The sequence below is a fragment of the Crassostrea angulata genome, chromosome 8 (assembly GCF_025612915.1).
Source record: "Crassostrea angulata isolate pt1a10 chromosome 8, ASM2561291v2, whole genome shotgun sequence".
Lineage (NCBI taxonomy): Eukaryota > Metazoa > Mollusca > Bivalvia > Ostreida > Ostreidae > Magallana > Magallana angulata.
Genome location: NC_069118.1, coordinates 57,975,596 through 57,990,997, shown reverse-complemented (window position 1 = coordinate 57,990,997; position 15,402 = coordinate 57,975,596). Strand labels below are relative to the sequence as shown.

General features: G+C 31.5%; 2 protein-coding genes across 5 annotated transcripts; one reads left to right on the top strand and one right to left on the bottom strand.

Moving 5' to 3' along the window:
* Nucleotides 1-1,791: 1,791 nt before the first annotated feature.
* Nucleotides 1,792-9,972, bottom strand: LOC128159781 (proprotein convertase subtilisin/kexin type 5-like). The gene is made up of 3 exons (XM_052822979.1): nucleotides 9,851-9,972; nucleotides 4,229-7,819; nucleotides 1,792-2,264 (listed from the first exon to the last, which is right to left on the bottom strand). Exons 1-3 carry the CDS (start codon nucleotides 9,908-9,910, stop codon nucleotides 2,157-2,159), a joined length of 3,759 nt encoding a protein of 1,252 aa, XP_052678939.1. The 5' UTR covers nucleotides 9,911-9,972; the 3' UTR covers nucleotides 1,792-2,156.
* Nucleotides 9,962-14,889, top strand: LOC128159802 (uncharacterized). Of its 4 annotated transcripts, none has more exons than XM_052823005.1 (8): nucleotides 9,962-10,493; nucleotides 10,829-10,870; nucleotides 11,040-11,089; nucleotides 11,326-11,601; nucleotides 12,305-12,397; nucleotides 12,602-12,637; nucleotides 13,569-13,622; nucleotides 13,712-14,889. In XM_052823005.1, the coding sequence occupies exons 1-8, from the start codon at nucleotides 10,064-10,066 to the stop codon at nucleotides 13,877-13,879; spliced, it is 1,149 nt and encodes a 382-aa protein (XP_052678965.1). In that variant the 5' UTR covers nucleotides 9,962-10,063; the 3' UTR covers nucleotides 13,880-14,889. The 4 variants fall into 4 exon arrangements, with proteins under 4 accessions (XP_052678965.1, XP_052678963.1, XP_052678964.1 ...); XM_052823003.1 differs by having other exon boundaries at nucleotides 10,959-11,089; XM_052823004.1 differs by lacking the exon at nucleotides 12,602-12,637 and having other exon boundaries at nucleotides 10,959-11,089.
* Nucleotides 14,890-15,402: the final 513 nt, after the last annotated feature.

Sequence of the window (15,402 nt, the reverse complement as noted above, 5' to 3'; positions counted from 1 at the left end):
TATTTTGTTATAAACACTAAAATATTGTGAAATTATTTACACGGATTTCTTTAATATGATTCTCATATGATTATGCCTGTGTTATACATATGATCCTCATATGAAGGACTTTTCATCTGTGAATCATTTGCATATTGCTTCGTATGATCCACAGATGAGTGTTGATAATGATTCTCATATGATCTACCACATTTGATACTCAAATGATTTGATATACATATGATACACCTATGATTATCATATGAATCTCGTATGAAAGGCAATCATATGAGAATCATATGTGGCAAAATTGTCTATGTTTGATGTTCTAGCTTGGGTTTGAAATATAAATTTCGTTTATTTAAGATGTTATTATAACATTTCACCAAATCATCAAAATAGAGCACATTTTTTAAGTAAATGAAAGCGGTTTACTTAACAAAATGACATTAGAAAACTGTCCACCATCTCAGAAATCCATAAAACGAAATACAAATTCAAAGCAGAGCAACACGGACCTCTAAAAAGATAGAAGTAAGATCAGGTGTCATGGAGGAGTGAGCATCCTCTGCTGACCGGTCAAACCCACCGTGTGCTCTTTGTCGAAATCGGGAAAAAACGGAAAACTCCGTAGATAATTAGGTGATTAATTATGGTCTAACAATTAGTATGAAAAACGTCAGTCAGCAAGTGACCCAGTGGAAGATTGCATTTGCTGACAAGGTCGTTGTATCGACCGTAGAACTTACGAAAAGATGACTTCAAACGAGACTGTTGATAGTCAATAAAAATTGAAGGCATTGCGTTTATCACAAAGTTTTTTTTTTGGTTAGGTTACCATCAATGTCCTTTTCCTGTAAAATATCCAAGTATGAAACAGATGACGCAGACTCAGTGGTATCTTTTATTTTAAATTCACTGGGATATATCGAGTCGACGTTAGCATGGAAATAACAATTGTTAATTGATAATACGTCGTCAATATACCTGAATGTTGAGTTGAAGGCCACAGCGAGTGATTTTTGTAATGAATTCCGCTTCATAAGAATTCAAAATTGGGTCCGCTAACAATGGGGCAAAATTGTTACCCATGGGAATTCCAACAGATTGTTGGAAAACTGGAAAACTACATGGATTTTGTCTTTCAGAAACTCAAGCATCTTTTTAATGTCAACTGCAGAGAACTTGTGTGTGCAATCAGAATGGTTTTTAACAAAATATTTTTTTTAATCCAATGACAAGGCTAGCATTTTTACAATAAAACTGGGACAAATCCGTTGGTTTTCATAGCATAATTCACATTAGTACTTCATTTCTAACCAATTTTACGCAAAATATTCTTAAATTGTATTGATCATTCACCAATGATAAAAATGTTCGAAAGTCAAGCTTTTTTAATTCATTAAATTTCTTTATTCAGCCGTTTACACGTAACAGGGAGAGTCTCCAAACCACTAATTAATAACTAGTCTTTTACTTCAAGCAAAATTTAAAATCTGTTAACGGGATAATCTATGTAAAGGAAACAAGCGGTGTAAGTACCGTTTAAACATAAGAGACTTAAACGTAACATTTCTTGCGAACTATAAAAATGGTATACAGAACGTGCCGTCAAAGTTAATTATTACGTCGTATTGTATGGAGAACAGACGAGTGACTTTCTACACATAGCTGCAGGTAGCTTAAACAATCCCGCGTCCAAATGTTTGTTATTTTAAAACATCTACATACACTTATAGCATAATTTTTTAAAAAACAATGGAAATATTATGTTAGAAATATAAAAAAGGAAAAGTATCGTATGCAACAATTTGCTTTTGACCTTTGACTCAGATTATTAAAACAAAATCAGAAGTTTTCTTTTATTACATGAGTAAATTTTTCAAAACGTAGCGCAAATATACATAAAAATATATCAAGGAATACGTAAAGAATGAATATATACATATCGTTTAAAAGTCTGTTGACCAAATATTTTCGTCTTTTTTTCTACTCTAGAAAAAAAAATTAGGTCATAAGAAGAGAAATGCGCTTCTTTATTATATTCTTATCGACTATAAGGCAATGTAGAATCCTAATAATAAAATCCCACCAAAAATATTAACATTGTGTAATGAATTAAAATGTAAAATCATTTTTAACACACAGTGGAGACACCGTTAATTTATATTTCTTTTTCATTGCCGACTAAATATAAACACTAGAGAAAATTCTATTATTTCTAATAAAGTAGGCTCATCATCACAGTTCAACTCTTCAGAGCTTACAATTTGCTGTTTTTCGTCCTGTAAAAGAAAAATAACAAGTTAAGTAACAAGTGTTTAAAAGGTTAAAACATCTAATAATGCTGGAAAGCCAAAAAGGGAAATAAAATAGAAAAAGATAATTATCGATGTCATTTTCAAAATTATTTCTTATAAGAATGAATGCTTTTAAATTTGGTTTAATTGTAACAATTGCAGACAAAATTTATAATCCATTTAAGAAATATATTTCAACATATCCTCCTCTAAAATAATCAGAAGATGCGAATATGTATATTGTATTGACATTAATAATTGCAATGTGCAACAGATACAAAACCCAAAACTTAAAACATGAGGCCCAGGCGCCATATCGGTCACCTGAGTAACATTAGTCATAACTCTAATCAGCTAGCAGCAGCGTTTTAGAATCCAAGAAAGGCCATCCAGTCTAATACAAACATTAGAAGCGCATTTACAAAAATCAATAGAAACCTAGTTACAAAATTCATAGTCCTTGTTTCCTCACCGGCCACCCCAACTACCTGTTCGCATCAGACGAATTTCTTCTATATATAATCCTTTTAATCAATTGCGGACTATTTGGTTCTAGAGAAGATTTTTTAAAAACCTACTTTTTCAGTTTTCTCATATATCTTGAAGGAGAAATTACCTTTCATTTGAATACATATGAAATACCTTTACCCAAGGATGCTTTGTACCATGTTTGACTAAAATTTGTCAAAGACTTCTGGAGAAGATTTTCAAAGGACAATGTGCGGTTTTATGCATTTTTTGCCCCCAAAATCCAATTATTAGAAAGAGCTTTAAAAATAAGGCGAAAGATAGTTAAAATCATATTGGAAATAAATGTGTAAAAGGTTATCACCACAGTGACGTCCAAACGTAGAGATGAAGTCATGAAGATTGCACTATTTTGATAAATTGATGTTTTGTAGCAAAATATGGGTGTTTTCAGATGGTTTTTCGACTGGGAAACATCGAGCGCAGGCTTGCTCAAGTACCATTTTTTAGTATAATGTGTATAACTATTTGAAGAAAAACATATGTTAAAATCGCACTTGAGCAGACCTGCGCTCTATACTTCCTAATGCAAAATAGAGAGCAAAAATGAGAATATTTTTATTTGTTTGCAAATTTGCGGAAATTAGGTCATTTAGGTGACGTCATAGATAAACAGCGAATGAGTGATGATGACTAAAATAAAGATTAAAGTTATAGGCAACCTCTGTACAATGATTTTTGAAGATTTTATTTTTATACGATACTATTTTAAAATTGGTTGAAATCAGGGGCAGATATTTGACCATACCGTACATAGTCCTTTCCAGCCTTAATTTTACTTTCTCTGATTATCTTCCGTTCAGATATGGAAATGATTCTTCATTTCACAAACTTAAAGCCATTCCCTCAAGGAATCATTGTGCCAACTGTGGTTAATATTTGCCCAGTGGTTCTAGAGAAAAATATAGTTAAACATCAAACCAAACTTTTAACTTTTCCTTTAAAAGCATAATTGGCCTTTAATTTGAACAACCCTTTCCCCAGAAAATTCTTCGTGCCAAGTGTGGTTGAAAGTGGCCAAGTGGTTCTGAAGAATACGATGAAAATGTGAAATTTCACGACGACAACAACGAAAAACAATGAACAAATTTTGGTCTGGAAAACTCATTTGAGCCTTGGACTAAGGAAAACTAGAAAGATATTATCTTTATTTAGAATAATTTTAATTTTTTTATTATATTCAATTTTTATCAATTATTTAAAGTTCTGAAGAAAAGTTGATGTAATTAAATGTAATCTGAATGGGAATTATATACAATCTCTACGTCACGACATTTGATACGTTGCTATCAAACCATACTTGAAAATTTATGAATGCACGTCTCTATTTCGTATAGGTCAGCAAAAAAACTTATAAATAAATTGCTTTAAACTATAACATAAAATGTATAACACATCATTTTATAGGAAAAGGTACTTACCCCTAGCATTTTGCAGCAATGGTAAACAACTCTTATCACAAAGGCAACGGCTATAACCACAATGAAAGATAAGACGCACATCATAAAATAAACGGATATTAACGATTTACAAATTTTTTCGTCTTTGGAATATAGTAAATAGGTGTGAGATGGACATTTCGATAAACACCGCATGCCATATATAAAGGCGGAACAGCTTGAACGTGAAATGCACTTGTTGGTCTCTGAGGCGAGCTCATAATTATCACACTTATCCACGCATTTTGGATCAAAAACAGGTCCTGAAAAAGGTCGGTCTGGTGGACAGCCAGCTTTACATTGCTTCCCATGAGGATATGTTTGTTCTGGGCAATCTTTCATGCAGTTTAATTGACTATCGTGGACATAAGGACAAGTTCTTACACAGTTTTTTATGTTTATAAAGGGGGCTTCTTCGGGGCATTTTGGAATGCACTTTCCTGTGAACGCAAACATTTTATCTGGGCATTGCTTATAACAACTAAGACCGTCCAAATAACCTGCACAATATTTCACACATTCTCCATTGAAATCATATGGTGCATCCTTTGGGCATAGTTCTACGCACTTTTGAGAATATTTGAATTCACCCTGCGGACACGTATCAAAACATGTATATCTGATGAAACCTAATAATGCATTTTTTGGGCACTGTGGAATACACTCCCATTTGTATTTATATCTAGCTTTAAATGGACACTGTAGAAGACACTTCTTTTGATATCCAACTAGTCCAGAAGGACACTGTTTATAACATGTTTTCTTCATCAAGAAGTGTGGACAAATATCTACACAGTTACCTTTTAAGTTATATGGTTTACTCAAAGGACAATTTTGCACACATGTTTGATTATATTGAAATGTTTTACGTGGACACTTGTCGAAGCAATTCATACCTCGTCGAAGAGTATTACACCTCTTGACACAAACATAATCTTGGCTGATATAAGGAAAATCAATTGGGCATTTCTGAAGGCACTGTTTATCATGACCGAAGAATCCTTTTGGGCATTTTTCCATACAGGTAAAGTTAAGTAAATAATCGGACTCCTTACAGAATTTTAAGCACTCTCTATTATATGTATTTTGAACGTAATCACTTGAAATATATGGAGCGTCTACGGGACATTTTTTCACACATAATTTGTTTAAAATAAGATAACCAGTTTCACACCACTTCACGCATTTGTTTTCTTTTAAGTATGTACCTATCGGACAATTTTTAAGACATCTATAGTCATTTCTCTTTGCAATATAATTATAGATAAAACTGCTTAGAGGTGCTGTTTTAGGACAATTGCGAACACAGGTTTTGTTGAATATTTTGAAATATGTAGGATATGTAGGACAATAATCAACACAGCGATACTCATAGTGTAGATTAGGACACATATCAACACACTTTGATCCGTCGTCATATTTTCCGACTTCATGGCATGCCATACATTCACCATTAACTGGGAGTCGTTTTCTGTCAGGGCAGCTGGATACACAGTTGTTTTCAAAGGTGTATTTTTCAGAAGGACACGTTTCCATACAAACAAAGAAGTTGTTTGGCTCGTGATGCTGTTCATCTACCTTCTTAGCATTTGAAGGACAGGAATGAAGACATGTTCCATTGTACATAAATTTATAAGTTTGAGGACAAGAATTGTAGCAATGATTTTCATACTGAACAACGTTGCAGCTGTTTACACAATGCTGGTTGTCTGTATACATCCCTAGTTTGCTGCACTGTACGCATTCGTTTTTGTATATTGCAGTATTAGGATTAGGACAACTAGATACGCATTTGTTCCCAAAAATATATTTATCCGTAGGACAAGAATCAATGCAAACAAATATGGTATATCTATCGTATCTCCGTCTATCTACTTTGTTAGCGTTTGAAGGACATGTTCGAACACAAGAGCCGTTGTAAACAAATTTAGCTGCTGAAGGACATGTATCGTAGCATCTTTTTTCAAACTGAACGACTTTACAGCTATTTACACAGTGATGGTTTTCTTCATACATTCCGATTTGATTACACTGTACACATTCCCCTCTATGTATCGACGAATGAGAGTGTGGGCACTTATCTAGGCATTCCTGTCGAAAACGCAATTTTTTACAACTATTTGTGCAAATACTTCTACTGTTTTCTTTGATTACAAATGGGTATTCGTCAGGACAATGCTGAAAACAAGTCATATTATAAATCATACTTTTTTTGTCATTCGGACATTCAACATAGCAATCTTCATTGTCACGAACAAAATTTGATGGACAAGCTTTCTCACATATCACAAAAGCGTTTATTGGTCTTTTGAGATTTTTGATCGACATAAAAGTGGGTTCTTCTTGAAGATTTGCGGGCAGATGTACTTTGTAAGGATCTGAAGCTGGACATTGTTCTTGACAAACCTCTTGAAACAAAACTTGCTCCGAAGAACAGGCATCGACACACATGTTGCTCATGGAAGATGTGTATTTTTTGCATTTGTTTACACACGTATATGTTGATTTGTTGCCGGGTTCTCTTTTCTTTTCAAAATTCTTGGCCGAAACCGGACAATCTGCAAGACATGACCCCTGGTGAAAAAATGGTCGATTTTGGGGACACTGATTTACGCATGTTAAATTGACTTCGGCCATGTTTTCGGGGCATTTGTCCAGGCAAAAAATATTTTTCTTCAGGTGATATTTAGATCCATTGCAGTTTTTGACACATACATTATTTGACTCATCGATGAAATTGTCAGGAGGACAAGTATCTACACAATGTGATTTATATTTATAAAATCCACTGGAGCAGATATCGACACATTTTTTATTCTCTACAAATGTATGGTTTGGACAGATGTCAACACATATTTTATTATGTTCAAAGAAATCTGATGGACATTTTGTCCTGCATATCCTTCCATCCAGAACAAACACTTCTGAACAGTTCTCTACGCACATTTTATCCTGATACAACTTTTGGAGTGGGCATTCTGAAACACATTGTTGTTCATCGACATACTCCTTACTTTTGGGACACTTATCAACACATGTTGTATTGAAAAGAATTCGACCGCTTGAACAAGTTTTCTGACACATTTTATCGTCTAAAACATATTTTTCGGGACATTGATTAACACACTCCCCGTTAAATATGTACGGTTTTTCTTCAAAACACTCAACCACACAACTATAATTGTAAATGACTGTAAAGGCAGGGCATCTTCTAAAACACTCCATGTAAAAGCATTTAAATTTGTGTTTCAGGCATTCGTTTCTCATACAAAATCCATTATTAATGTTCTCATCTTTACAGAATTTTCTGTCTCCGATCACCATTTCTTTCCCCGAACAACTCGAAACACACACTCTATCTGGACCAACAATAGGATATTTTGAAGAACATGCTTCGACACATTTGTGATAACTTTGGTCTTTTCGAATAATTTTCTTTGCATACCAATCATCCAAATTATTAGCATGATAAAAATAAGATTCTACATGCTCATATAGTGTATCCACTGGACACTCTACACATTGTCCATTCAACACTCCCTTTGGAAAAACGCATCTTTTCGCATCCAAAGCCTTAAAAGTAATAAATTTGTTTTAAAGTAAAATTTGTCTAAACTAAAACGTATTTATTTCTTTAGAAATTTTTAGAGTAAGTATAAGTATAAATCCATTAGGACGTCGATATAAATCACAATAAGTCGTTACCCATACTTTAAAGATTTAGGTGGGTTTTTTTTAAAATGGTATCCAATGTATAATGAAAGGATATTGAAAATTTTTAATTCATTATGAATTCGTTAAATATGGTTTGCTACAAGACAATGAAAGTGATGAAACTAGGAAAATAATTTTTTAAATTATCTAAGGTAAATAATTCTTTTATTTTAGATTTTATAAGCGTTTATTTACCGAGAGACTTGCTTGAATTTCAAGTTACTTTTTACATTATCTAAATAAAACATGCGCTGCCCATAGAATTTAATGTAAAAATCAAGGTGCGATTGAAGGGGCATGCTCAAGAATTTGGTCAAAAATTATTTTTCAATTTTTAATATTTACAATGCTTTAGTAAGGCATTTTTAATAGGCAACCAAAATTTGAGTGTCATTCGTTGAATTATGGGGGAGTTACAAGACTTAAAATTTTTGCTATGTTAACAAAGTTTTGTTTACACTTTGAATGTTAAAATAATAATTCTAGTTTTAGACCTTAAATGAATGTGTTAAACGTTAGAAACTGTTTATTTCTGCTAAAAGTGAATACGAACATGGACGAATCAGCTTGAAAAAGAGTTTTTACTGACATATTGAACCTATGTAAACAAAAATAGGGGACGAGCCTTGTTTACAAGACAAATAATTGTGAGCCCTGTATCTTGCTTATAATTCTAAGACTGACTCTCTAATTTCATTTGATCATTAGAAATTCATTCTTAAAGCATTAAAAATAATAAAAACAGAAAAATAAAATTTGACTAAGAACGTGACAATGCCCCTTTCATAAGTTGTTTGAAAATTCTTTCAGTGAGATATTTTCATTTGATAACAATTCAACAAAATAATATCATGATTAAGAATATCACATATTTATTTATTAGGTGCAATAAGAGGTCGTTATATATTGAATACCTAATAGCAATTTTTATAATAAGTTCAGTTAAACAAAAGTTTGGTTGCTAACATGCGCACCAGAGCAATTCGCAATTATGTGCTACGCTTACAGTAGCAGATTTATTATAAATTATCATCAAAATAACATACTGTTATGTGTCGTAAATTAATTTACTCCCATGTTTAAATGTTTTCTATCCTAGGGGAAACTCTTTTTGATCATTTATTTTTAAATCTTAGAAAAATATTTTAATAGGTAATAAAAACTTGTTATTTAATCATGATTGAAATGTTGAACATGTGTATTTCTCAAATTTTAAATGAATTTGCTAGAGGAAATTTAATATTTAAAGTAGTAACGAACTGTATTTTATTACCAGAAACAGAAGCAAATTAAACTTTTAATTAAAAAAACTTCTCTCTACAATGAAAATGATTCTGCAAAGATAGATGTTTGCTCACGTCGACAAAAAGTATTAATCGAACTTGTTCACATCCGTGTAATTTTATATCTTTAATATAAAATCCACAAATCAGCTAAATATTAAAACAATCAAGACCTATTAATGCTTAAATCATACTTGCAAAAACTGGCATCTATTATCATTCCTAGGTTATCTAAATTGTTTTTTTTCACATTGTTATTTATATAATGCAAAGTTTATTGAATCCTTATTCTTCACGTTTAAAGGTTCAATTCTTTTGTGTATTGATTCCTGTAGCACGTATTTAAAGCATGCGTTTCTAATGGTTTAAAATGTATTTAAATCAAATATTAAATCGTCCGTTAAAATTACAAATCAAATGAATGTTATTTTGATATGTTTCTGGTATTTAAAACAAGTAGCAAATTTTGGTCGTCAATATATTTAATGAAAATCAATAAAACGTTTTTTCTTTAGTTAAAAAAAATACAAAACATTTTGCTGTATTCATATACATTTCAAAAGCTCTCACATGTTATCAAATTCATTGATTTATGTAAATAACTTACCATGGATACTTTGAATACGACACCAATGAATCCCACGACAACAACGCTGCTGATAAACATTTTTGTTTGTTATGAGATTGCTTTTGCGTTCAAAGACTAAACTGAAAGTACCCCAAGACTTTGGAATTTCCAAAAATGGTATTCTTATTTCACAGATGTAATACCGAAAGCAGTTATTATTCTTAATAACAGGTGCCTACAGAAAAGTTAACCATGGAACTGTCAACCATAGCCCTTCCTTATGGAAAGATTTATCACTTATTTTTGTCCTTTTGTCAAGAAGACGAGGAACGGGTCCGTTCGTTGTTGCATGAGCTTGAAGATAAGTATGCACTAAAATGTTTATATCATATCAGAGACTTTCGACCTGGAGTGGCTGTTACAGAAAATATTTTGGATGGTATCGAGAAGAGTATGAAAATAGTTTACTTTGTATCTCAGAAGTTCAAAGAAAGTGAAATGTGCAAAATGGAAGTTCTATACGGAATCATGGCATCACACAAACAGTGTGAGAATAGCATGATCCCAATTTTACTGGAGCCGATTGAAATGCCTCGGGAGCTGCAGACTATTAACTATGTTGACGGAACATTAGAAGGAACAGATGTAGCGAACAAGATTTACAACGCTTGTCTTTTCGGGGGTGTGTTTGATTTCTGTATTATCAGTTGTAACAAATTGATATAATAAATTCCATCACTCTTTACGGTTTATTTAAATATGTTTTTAAAATGCTATTTTATATGAGTTTAGGTTTAGAATCTAAAAGCTCTATACTGACGAGATATGTATGCATACTCTGAACCGTCAGTCCATAAGATAAATCACTGTTATCACAGAATATTAGTTTGTCATCAGATGTACATAAACATGTGTAAAAGAGAAACACAATTTAAGTTTTGAACATAACGCAGTTTTTGACAGAACATTGATCCATTCCAACTATTTAATGTTTATTTAATGTCATATTTTTTTCAGCGACAGAAAACTGTGTTTTACCAAATATAATCCCATTTCAGGGTAAGAGATTCATAATTGTGACGATTAGTTATGCTTTTAAAATTCTATTAACTCTTTAACTGTGACAATGAAAATTGTTTTGTGACAGGATTGACAAATGGCACTCCACTGCGAGTTATCCGGAGAAAAGATAGGATTAACTGGTGCATACCTTTTACATATTTTTTAGAAGATACAGAGCTGCGAAAACAAGTAAATGATGAAACTAGATCTCGACAAGTAAGTTCTTTATTTAGTTATTTCAAAACAAAATATAGCAATTTTAAAAAAAAAACCCACCACTATACACAAAAACAGCATCAACAACAAAACTGTTTTTGTAGTATTTGTATATAAAAACTCAATGTTTATAACAGATATGACAAAACGACATTGAAAAATCCTAAAAAAAACCGTCTTAGGAATATTTAAATATTCGTACAAATTACAAATATAGTGTATCATTACATTTGAAGATTGATGACCTATGCAACGAGATTGTGGAGGAGTTAAACACAAGTAGGTACAGAACAAGATATATTTTGTACAGTGCCTCATTTTGGGGTCGTTTGTGGTGTTTTCTTGTGTTGGGAGCTCCTGCGCTGACCGTGTTGCCTCTCCTGATTGTTCTCATCAAAGAGGGAGAAATAACAGAGCAAACACTGGCAGGCGTCTGCTCTACACTAGTTGTCGTACCTATAGTTGCAGTATCTATCTTCCTTTGCTGTTGTTTTGGCAAAAATATGATTAAGGTATGTACCTACTTCTAACATAATCGTGATATTCTCTTTCATATTTAAACAAAGACATATAAAGATGCAGATACAGAGCGCTTCCACCTTTTATACTTTTTGAGATTGTATAGATATCATTTAATGATTGTTATCAAGAGTGTATATCAAATTAGTAAAGTAAATTTGAACGTTTTGTTTAGTCTTACAACAATTGATCTATCCAAACGCTTGATGATGTTTACTTGTGCTCGTATACCATGATCAGATAAAGGAAATTAGAACGTCACAGATTTCAAATTCAAACATGAGGAAAAATATTCACCAAATGCAAATATTAAGATTTAATCATAATAAAACCAATTTGAAAGAGGCAGACATCGAATTAAATTATAGATGATTTCGCTATATTTTAACTTTGACCTATTATTATGACCTTTAAAATCGGTATGCATAAGGTCCAAACATTACCGTTGACTATATCCAAATTTCAAGACTATTCTATACATGTACAAGGACATCAAAATAAACATGATTTAATAATAGAAGTCTATATTCAAAGTAATTAAATTCAAGCCATTCAAATGAAAGATATTGTTATATTCAAATTTGTGAAAAAACATGTAAAAATATCCGCCATTATTAGGATCTCCAAAGCTTTTGCGGGTAGGTGTTAAAAAATATATAACACATATAATTAAGTCTTTTAATGTGTTTTGCTAAGGGAAGAAAACTGCTGGAGAAAATTACGTGGAAGCACTTGAGTACTAATTATCAAACACTGATGGTTCTTCCTCTTATCCGATCTACTGAAGAGGTAAAGGTGTTAACAGGTTACTGTGCATATGGTTTTAAATTCCGCTTTAATGTCCTTCATTTACAGCAATCCTGTAATTCATAACCAACAGAAATATTTTTATATGTTTAATGCTGAATGGTTAGTTCTTTTAGAGAAAATTGTATAAAGTTAAAAAGATTTAAAGTTAAAAAAAATGTTACTAACATATAATTCAAATTGCAGATTGTCTTCATTAACTATGACACAGATCCCTGTAAAGTAAGAATTTAAAGTACTCTTTTTGAAAAATGATATCGCTGGTTTAAATCATATTCATTAATTTGTGTCATTGAAGAGTTATTGATTTTGTTGATCGTGTCAATTTGCGAGAAAAAAACCAATGAATGATTATATCATTTATTTCATAATTTGTTAGAATGTATATTTGTGAGCGAGGCAGTCCAACAAAATCCAAGACTACTGAAAATGCCACCGTAACCTGCATCACTGTCATTTAAGTGTCTTATTTTTTATTTAATATACAGAATTGTAAAATTAAACCGTTATTAGTCAGACCAAAAACTTAATATTTTCCGTTGAATATGTCAGTTCAATAAAATTGACATGTTCATTACTATCACCTCAATGAACAATCATGTAATAGCTATAAATAGCCAACGCATTTTCTTATACAAAATAGACAGTTAAATAGAACTACACTACCCCGCAGTTTCCACAAAACATTACACATATTAAAAAACGCAAAACATCTCATATTTATACAATTTATTGTTAGAATCCTTTATCCTTAATGAAATAATTATTCGTCCGCTATTCAGAAAACCTTATCAAATGTTATACAGTTTGCAAAAAAAAACCCACAACAAACAAACAAAACAAACCTCCCCCCCCCCCCCCAAAAAAAAAAAAAAAACAAAAAACCAACATCAAACATACAAATACAAACAACAAAAAAAGTATATTGCATTAAAACAATTCAGAACACAGGATTCTAGGAGCACTTTTCAAGTAAACCCATGATCAAACCATTGAAACTTGCTATAATTGAAGTTTAAAATATACGTGGTTGTGTTGTTTAGTCGGATTGTATATCGTAAACAACAGAGGAAAGTCTAGTTGAGGAATAAAATATGTGTTTCATTCTCCTTCTATTTGTATATACATATATGTTTCTTCTTTCCATCCATAGAAGTTTTGCATCTGTGTCCTAAAGCGCAAGATTGAAGATGAGGAAGAAATTCAGGTATCATTATCGCCTTTTTATTTAGAAATCATGAAACCAAGTTGACTATTTTTAAATATTTTTCAAAACAAGCAGTTGTTTCTTTGCAGAAAAAGGCGGATTCTATGATTTTGGAATTCATTTTCAAACATCGATTGGTGTTGGCTCACTGGCATGGTCTGGAGGACTTCAAGTATAACCGTCACAACACTTACTTCCAAAAGAAATGTATCTGTCAGTACCTTGAGCCCAGTCTTGTTTCTGATTCTCTCTTATAAAGATGACTTGTAAAAGTTTGCCATTTTTAAAAGAACTTTTGATCCTTTATCAAAACTATGCTTTAGTATTCATAGACAGAGGAAATAGATTGTCCACATTTTTGTTATAACACTGTTTTATCTTAATCGTACGTATTTTATGCATAATGTTGATGTTAAACTTTTGCGAAATTTGTGTTTATTTTCTCATTCTTATAAAGTTTAATGGTTTTGTCGTTAAGAATGCTTTTATTATTTTTAATCATATTGAAACGTGAAAAATGATACAAATCTTTTTTACAGCTTTATTTTATCTAGGAATGTCGTTTCTAGCTCTTTCGCGATCTGGTTTTCAGTTATTAGTTCGGATGTAAGGTAATATTGTGAAGTAATCGATGTCAATCCTTTAAAATTTGTTCATTGAGCGGGTCATTATAAGAGTTAACGATCAGTCAACATAAACACAGTCTTTTGATCTTTTTGTTTAAGGTTAAGATAGATATAACAGGTATTATCTTATATTGATAAACATGTTTAAATTCTGAAAAAAACCCAGTAATTTTTATTATAAAATGACCACGAAGCAGATATGGCAATGTTGAGTGGCAGGTAGGAAATTTATGCTTTGAAAATTAGGCCTCAAATAAGCATATACAATGCTTAGAAATATAGTTTTTATATTTCTTATCCGTTTTGTTGATATCTATAGCCGTTATGTTCATCATTTTAGTCAGATACAAGTATTACTAAATGTTTGCTTTCGTTATTCTTTTTTAAAATATAAATTAATGCTAGAATTGTATTAAATAGACACAAAGCTAACATGAGATAAAATGCACTATATACCTATCATTGTGAGATTTAGTTTCTTAAGATATCTTATTTTAATATTTAATAAAAAGTTGTTCAATATGCTTATGTTTATTTTAGAAAAAAAAACCGAAATATGTCTGTTAATATTTTTTAAGTATAAGATATCTTATTCAACAAAAATGATAATTATATACAAAAAAAAATGAAGCATTATGTTAATAAACACATATTTTTTCACTTTTTTTCAGATTATTTGATTTAAAATCTGTGCAAATCAATTTTACTTACATTACATGCAGTTCTATAAATGTTATGAATAAGAGTGTGTTGTTATTAAACACTTTAGTATAGGTTGTTTTTTAAGACGACATTCACACAGCAAAGAAAGATAATCTAAAATTCAAGAGTACTTGAGTGACGCTGCTTTAAGAGTGATAAAGTGAATAATATGTTTTGAAATATATCACTACAATGTAGACAAAATCTACGTCAATGAACAGTGACCCCCCCCCCCCCATTTCCATCAGAAGTATGTTTACGTACATTAATCACTTGACGTGCCATTCATCATAAATCAATCAAGACGTTTATTTTGGTTCCACAAAAGATACCTATTTCACTGATGTTATTAAGACAGAGAAAAACCAATGGAATGGGTTAAAAACATCATATGATAGTGGTACACATGTGGTCGGAATTAGTAAATTTATTCATCTTTTTGCATAAATATA

What these genes read in the sequence shown, in the direction of transcription:
- LOC128159802 (XM_052823003.1), top strand. Translation starts at nt 10,064, where the DNA reads ATGGAACTGTCAACCATAGCCCTTCCTTATGGAAAGATTTATCACTTA. An exon ending in TTGGCAAAAATATGATTAAG is followed by an intron (nt 11,602 to 12,304) that starts GTATGTACCTAC and finishes TGTTTTGCTAAG; the next exon opens with GGAAGAAAACTGCTGGAGAA. An exon ending in TTATCCGATCTACTGAAGAG is followed by an intron (nt 12,398 to 12,601) that starts GTAAAGGTGTTA and finishes TTCAAATTGCAG; the next exon opens with ATTGTCTTCATTAACTATGA.
- LOC128159781 (XM_052822979.1), bottom strand. Translation starts at nt 9,910, where the DNA reads ATGTTTATCAGCAGCGTTGTTGTCGTGGGATTCATTGGTGTCGTATTC. An exon ending in TCGTATTCAAAGTATCCATG is followed by an intron (nt 7,820 to 9,850) that starts GTAAGTTATTTA and finishes ATTACTTTTAAG; the next exon opens with GCTTTGGATGCGAAAAGATG. An exon ending in ATTGCTGCAAAATGCTAGGG is followed by an intron (nt 2,265 to 4,228) that starts GTAAGTACCTTT and finishes TTTCTTTTACAG; the next exon opens with GACGAAAAACAGCAAATTGT.